The sequence below is a fragment of the Phoenix dactylifera genome, unplaced genomic scaffold, assembly GCF_009389715.1.
Source record: "Phoenix dactylifera cultivar Barhee BC4 unplaced genomic scaffold, palm_55x_up_171113_PBpolish2nd_filt_p 001243F, whole genome shotgun sequence".
In the NCBI taxonomy this organism is placed as follows: domain Eukaryota; kingdom Viridiplantae; phylum Streptophyta; class Magnoliopsida; order Arecales; family Arecaceae; genus Phoenix; species Phoenix dactylifera.
Window position 1 is genome coordinate 18,170 of NW_024068578.1, and position 7,038 is coordinate 25,207.

At 44.6% G+C, this 7,038-nt stretch overlaps 1 protein-coding gene across 1 annotated transcript; it reads right to left on the reverse strand.

Moving 5' to 3' along the window:
* Positions 1-343: 343 nt before the first annotated feature.
* Positions 344-4,731, reverse strand: LOC120108263. Its single transcript, XM_039121846.1, has 5 exons — positions 4,325-4,731; positions 2,407-2,649; positions 2,055-2,214; positions 1,307-1,968; positions 344-569 (listed from the first exon to the last, which is right to left on the reverse strand). Exons 1-5 carry the CDS (start codon positions 4,729-4,731, stop codon positions 344-346), a joined length of 1,698 nt encoding a protein of 565 aa, XP_038977774.1.
* Between the last annotated feature and the right edge of the window lie 2,307 nt (positions 4,732-7,038).

The window sequence follows — 7,038 nt, forward strand, 5'->3', positions numbered from 1 at the left end:
TTTTGCATGGCTGAGGGTCCCTTAGTAAGGTCCCATCTTCCCCTTCCCTCTAGCTCCGGGAGCTTCCAGCTGCCCCCCCCTTCCCCTGCCACTGCGCCTGGCCTTGCCACATGGGCGTGAGGTGGCCATCCCTCTGCCGACCAGCTGTGGCCCTGTCACTTCCCTTCTCAGCATGAGGTGGCAACCCCTTCACGGTTGCCACCCTATCAGTACTACCCATACAGTAAAATCGGGCCCAACCCCCCTAATTGGGCCTTAAAATATTGGGCTCAGTTTGTAGTGGGCTCGGAGATTACATCCTCCCCCCCTTAAAATAAATTTCGTCCTCGAAATTATACATACCTCAATTTTCGAAGAGTTGGGGGTAACTTTGACGCATCTTCTCTTCAAGTTTCCAGGTGGCTTTTCGTTCAGTGTGGTTGGTCCACTGGATTTTGACGTAAGGAATGGTGTGCCTCCGAAGAATCTGCTCCTTATCGACGATGCGCAAAGGGACTTCCTCATAGGTCAGGTCTTCATTTATCTGTAGAGGTTCATATTGTATTACATGGCTGGGATCTAGGATGTACCTGCATAGGAGGGAGACGTAAAAGACGTCGTGTACACCTGATAACTACGGAGGTAAGGCCAGCTTGTAGGCGACCCTGCTAACTTTGGCGAGAACCTCGAATGGGCCGATACAGCAGGGACTCAACTTGTCGTGCCGCCCAAATCATGTAACACCCCTTGAAGGAGAAATTTTTAGGAAGACAAAGTTTCCCTCCAAAAATTTCAATTCCCTCCTTCCTTTGTCAGCCCATCGTTTCTGTCGGTCCTGAGCGGCCTGTAGTCTTTGGGTTATCGTAAGTACTTTATCTCTAGTATTCTGAACGAATTCAGGACCCAGTAGTTTTCGCTCTCCAACATCATCCCAAGCAGAGGAGATCAGCATTTTCTTTCATACAGAGCTTCATACGGTGCCATGTGGATGCTGGAATGGTAACTGTTGTTGTAGGCAAACTCTACCAGAGGTATGTAGTTGTCCCAGCCTCCACCTAGGTCCATGGCACAAGCTCTCAGCATGTCTTCTAGAGTCTGGATCGTTCGTTCTGATTGATCGTCGGTCTAGGGGTGATATGCTGTACTAAGCCTCAATTCGGTACCCATGGCCTTCTGAAAGCTTTCTCAGAATCTGGATCCGAATCGGGGGTTGCGATCAGATACAATGCTCACTGGCACTCCATGTAGGCACACAATTTTATTAATATATATTTGGGCCAGCCTGTCCAATGAGGTTCCAACCCTAAAGGGTAGGAAGTGAGCTTACTTTGTGAGGCGGTCAACAATCACCCACACTGCATCATTTCTTTTTACTGTTCTTGGGAGCCCTATAACAAAGTCCATAGTAATATGCTTCCATTTCCATTCTGGAATTTCTAGTGGCTCTAGTAATCCTGCTGGCCTCTGGTGTTCTACTTTTATCAGCTGACAGGTCATGCATCGGGCAACATATTCAGCTATTTCTCTTTTCATACCCTTCCACCAGTAATGCTCTCGGAGGTTCCTGTACATCTTGGTACTGCCAGGGTGGATAGAGAAATGAGACTGGTGGGCTTCTCCTAGGATCTCCTTTTTCAATTCAGCATCAGCTGGAACATATAATCGATGACCGAACCTCAAGGTACCATCTGAGTGAATCTGGAGTTCGGGTCGTAACCCTTTCTTTACTTCATCCCTGAGTTGACTTGTGTGTACATCAGACTGCTGGGCGATCTTTATTCTGTCGATCAATATTGGTTGGATTCTGAGAGTGGCCAATAGACTCCTTGTAGTTTGTGCAACTACTTCAACCTGCAGCTTATCAAGATCCTTCTGAATCTGCGGCTGGGCGGTGAGTAGTGCAGCTGAACTTACCGCTGACTTTCTACTCAGAGCATCAGCCACCACGTTGGCTTTGCCTGGATGGTATTTAATACTCAAATCATAGTCCTTCAGAATTTCCAACCATCTTCTTACCGCATATTCAATTCTTTCTGGGTAAATTTATGTTTTAAACTCTTATCGTCAGTGCATACCTCACAATGCTCTCCATATAGGTAGTGCCTCCAGATCTTCATGGCAAAGACCACTGCAGCCAACGCCAGGTCGTGGGTTGGATAATTTTGCTCATAGAATTTTAACTGTCTAGAGGCATAGGCTACTACCTTGCCATTTTGTATTAATACACAGCCTAGTCTGATTTTGGAAGCATCACTATAAATAGTAAATTCCTTATTTATGAATGGTAGAGTTAAAATTGGAGCAGATACTAACCTCTGTTTTAACTCCTGGAAGCTTTTCTCACAATTGCCGTCCCAAAAAAACTTGGCTCATTTTTTGGTCAAACGGATCAAAGGAGTGACTGTCTTGGAGAATCCTTCCACAAACCGTCGGTAATACCCGGCCAGTCCCAAAAAGCTTCTAATTTCTTTGACATTGGTGGGACGAGGCCAATCTACCACTGCTTCTATCTTCTTGCGATCCACCGACACTCTATCCTCGGAGATCACATGACCGAGGAATGCCACGATGCTCAACCAGAACTCGCATTTGTTCAGCTTGGCATATAACCTTTTCTTCTGAAGGGTCTGAAGTACCATTCTCAAATGAACCTCATGCTCTTCCCTGCTCCTTGAGTAAATCAGTATATCATCAATGAAGACTATCACGAACTGATCTAAATTCTGCTTGAAGACTCTATTCATTAAGTCCATAAAAGTAGCCGGAGCATTGGTTAGTCCAAAAGGCATAACCAGAAATTCATAATGCCCATATCTGGTTCGAAATGCAGTCTTTGGCACGTCATCAACCTTGATTTTTAACTGATGGTAACCGGACAGCAAATCTATCTTGGAGAAGACTTGGGTGCCTTGCAGTTGGTCAAACAGGTCATCGATCCGAGATAGAGGATATTTGTTCTTTATTGTTATCTTGTTCAATTCTTGGTAATCGATGCACAGCTGCATGATCCCATCCTTCTTTTTTACAAACAGTATTGGAGCTCTTCATGGAGACACACTAGGTTGGATAAACTTTTTATCTAAAAGTTCTTGTAGTTGTGTCTTTTATTCTCTTAGCTCAGCAGGGGCCATTTGATAAGGAGCTTTGGAAATAGGTCCTGCTCTTGGTGCGAGGTCAATAGTGAATTCGACTTTCCGATCAGGGGGTAATCCCGGTAATTTCTCAGAAAAAACATTCGGATATTCTCTGACTACCGTAATATCTTCTAGTTTAATCTCCTTTTAAGTATCCACTACCCATGCCAGATAAGCCGTACAACCCTTTCTTAGTGCCCTGGCGGCTCGCAAGGCAGAAATGAAATGCAGTGTCGACTTACATTGAGGGGGTGTATCGTCATTCAGGAAGAAGAACTCTGGTTCTCCTGGCATTCGAAATACCACTTTTTTATGGTAACGTCAATATGGGCGTGGTACTGGAACATCCAGTCCATTCCCAAAAGGATGTCAAAATCATGCATGTCAAGCTGTAGAAGATTTACTTCTAATTCTTTTTCTTCCAACTGAATTATACAGTTCTTGTATTTAGTGTCAACATTACTGTTTCTTGGAGGGGCGTGGCAACATGAAATGGTTCTATTTTCTCATATGTGCAATGTAACTGTTTGAAAAAACTAACTGACACGAAGGAATGTATGGAACCAGAATCAAACAGAATAGAGGCATCAATCGAATTGACTGGCAGTGTACCTGTCACCACTTGGTCGCTCGCACTGGCATCCTGGCGAGTCAGCGCAAACCCTCGAGGGTTGTTCCTTGGCCTCTGGCCCTCGGGGGTGGAAGGTCTGGGTGCTCTCCTTGGGCAGCCCCGTGCTATATGTCCAATTTGCCCGCAAGTAAAACAGGCCCCAATTTTTTTCAGACAAGGCCCACCGTGATGCTTGCCGTAGCTAGGGCAACCTCAATTCTGTCTTTTCATAATTATGGGGCCCTTGATGCCTCTGGGCCTACTGCTCTGCCCTCTTGCTGGCCTGGCCTTCATCAGATCATTTCTTTCTCTATCAGGCCTCATCAAGTCGGCCTCAACCTTCAAAGCCCGGTCCAGCACGTCTCTATAGCAGGTGAATAGGTGAGAAGATATTCAGGAGCTGATCCTGTACCTCAGCCCCTGCTCAAATCAGTTTCCCTTAGTTCTTTCATTGTCCATGAACTGGGGGCAGAATCGACCCAGCTCGTTGAATTTGTTGGCATACTCTAAGACGGACATCTGATCGGGCTGTGTCAGTGCCAAAAATTCATCTTGTTTCATCTAGTTAACTGAGTCCAAAAAATACTGGGTGTAGAACAACCTCGTAAAGTCCATCCAAGTTATCCTACTGGCGGGGTATGCTGGTTCCATGGTTGTCCACCAAAATTCAGCACTTCCTTTTAGCTGGGGAATGGCTAATCGGACCTTTGTTTCTTCAAAAAACTGAAGCACTTGGAACATCTTCTCCATTTTCCGAACCCACGTCTCAGCTGCTATCGGGTCCGATCCTTCGTCAAATACTGGTGGGTTCAATCGTCTAAAATTTTCATAATAGGAGTTGGTTGGTTGTATGGTGGCCAGCTGCATCTCCTGCTGCTGCTGGAGTAACTGCGTCATCAGCTGGTATACTCCAGCTAGATCTGTGTTGCCTGCCGCAGAGCGTGGCGTATCCGGGGAATCTGAGTGGTAGTTAGGATCTGGGGATGGTGCCCTCCTATCGTCTTCCATTTCTTACAATGGTTACTACAGCCAAAATTTAGGGTAAGATCAATATATCCTGATAAGTTATAACATTCTTAACCACCCATTAGTCCAAATTTTTACATTTATGATCTTGTTAAACCTAGAGCTCTGATACCACGAGATGTCACGCCCCGAACCCAGATCCGTGATACGGTCGTGCTATTGTTGACTGCTGCCCATAATAGCACGCAGCCTCGTACATGGTTAACAGGTAGTTAAAAGCAGTCAAACATGCATATATCAAAATATGTGCATTACAACATACTGGTTGATATAAGGTACAGAGCTTCTACATAGTTTATGTACACAAAAGTATATTCATATCATCCCAAAAATAAAGAAGCCCTGTTGCAAAAGAAAAATGCTTCTAGCAGCTGTCACTGGTGGGGATCGAAAAAAATATAAATGAACAGGCATGAGCTACACAGCTCAGTAAGTAATCCTACATAATCTTGTCGAATCAACTAAAAATGCTAAACATGTTTTAGCTAGGTTTGAGAAGCTAACATGTATACTATCTAATAAATCATCATGATAAAATATACATGCTAAGTAAATAATCAGTATCCTATATCAACAAGAATTTTTATAACATGCACATCTAAAAACCGTGCCTCCGGCATGCCGTGGTCATACCCTCATATGCTACTGTGAAGTCATTATCGACACTGGCAGGGCCAGCTCAATTATTAGGCGGCCACTGGCAGGGCTGGCTCAGTCATTCTCGGTCACTGGCAAGGCTGGCTCAGTTGCATTCGATCAGTAGCTCTTAAGAGTCCGTAAACAATACTTCTTATAGGTAGTACCTCATGGATGCTACGGCGAATTCATTATCGGTCACTGGCGGGGCCTGCTCAGTTTTTAGTCAGCCACTGGCGGGGCCGGCTCAGTCATTATCGGCCAATGCCAAGGCCGGCTCAGTTGCATTCGACCCGGAGCATTAAGAGCCCTTAGGTACCCCTTGCAAGAAGTGCATATAGATAGATGCAATTCATTATCATTTTTTACACTTATACCACAATTTATACTAATGACAATCATAATAATGTAATCCAATTATCTTGCAGGCATAATAAAATCTGCATAAGCATAATGCATACATAATCATAACTTGTGTGACAAAAACATGCCACTTGTATTCATGATTCATAATTCATAATTTAGGGCACATAATCTATAATAAGATTATGACGGGTTAATTACATGCGTGATCCATAGAAGATTAGGATAGGTTACTTACCGTGATTCGCTTTTTTCCAGGTCTCTCGCATCCTGGTGACGGATCCTGAGTCACCTAAAATCATACCATAACAAGCATGTTATTTCTTTTTACTTGTTTGGATCCTACCCGAAGTTTAGCCCAAGTCTAATGCATCTGTATTGGAGCCTTGATTGGGTCTATATGGGTTAATTGGCCTTCTAATTGGTCAATAGGCTTAATCCCAAGTTTAATTGGGTCAAATTTTGGGTTTAGGGTCAATGTGGCCCCTTTGGGCCTGAGCCAGGGTCAGCCTGAGGTCAACTTGGCCTCAAATCAATTAAATTGGGCTTGATTTATATCCAATTGGGTCTGATAAGATCCACATACTTAATTGGGTTCGGACTGGGCTTAAATTAGTCTCAATTGGGTTCAGATTTTATCTAATTCATTATTTGGGTTCGCCCAAACAGATTGGGCTTGGTTTATTTGGGTTCACTTAACCCAATTTGGCTTTTAGGTCTAACGATTGCGGGTTCGGATCTGGATTCGACCCGTAAACCCGTTCTCAAGATTTTTTTTTTTTCTTTTTTTTTCTTTCCCTTTTTCTTTCTTTTGGGCTTAACGGGTTGCGGGTTCGGATTCGGATCCGACCTGTGAACCCGTTATCAGGGTTTTTCTCCCTCCTTTCAGAGGCTTCCGCCTCTTCATCTCCCGCTCTCCTCTCTCTCCTCTCTTTTCTCCTTCATCTCCACCGAAGCCCATGCCTTCGGCCGGTCCTCCGGCCCTCTTCTTCTCCTCTGGCCAGATCTACGGCCTCCTCTCTCTCGGTCACTCCCTCTCCTTCTCTCTCTCTCTCTTTCTTTCTTTCTTCGTTGTCTCCGCCAAAATCCTAATCGCCTTCTCCCCTTCCTTTTTGTCGGCGACCAGGGTGGAACTTCTCCGGCCCTCCGGCCGAGTCAGGGTTCCCATCTCGGAGCAGTAGTAGTGGAAGGCCGGCCCTTCCTCTTCTCCGAAGTGATGCCTGATAAGTGCTTAATAATGCATAAACTAATATCTTATTCATAGCACTTATCATTATTTTAATTCATATA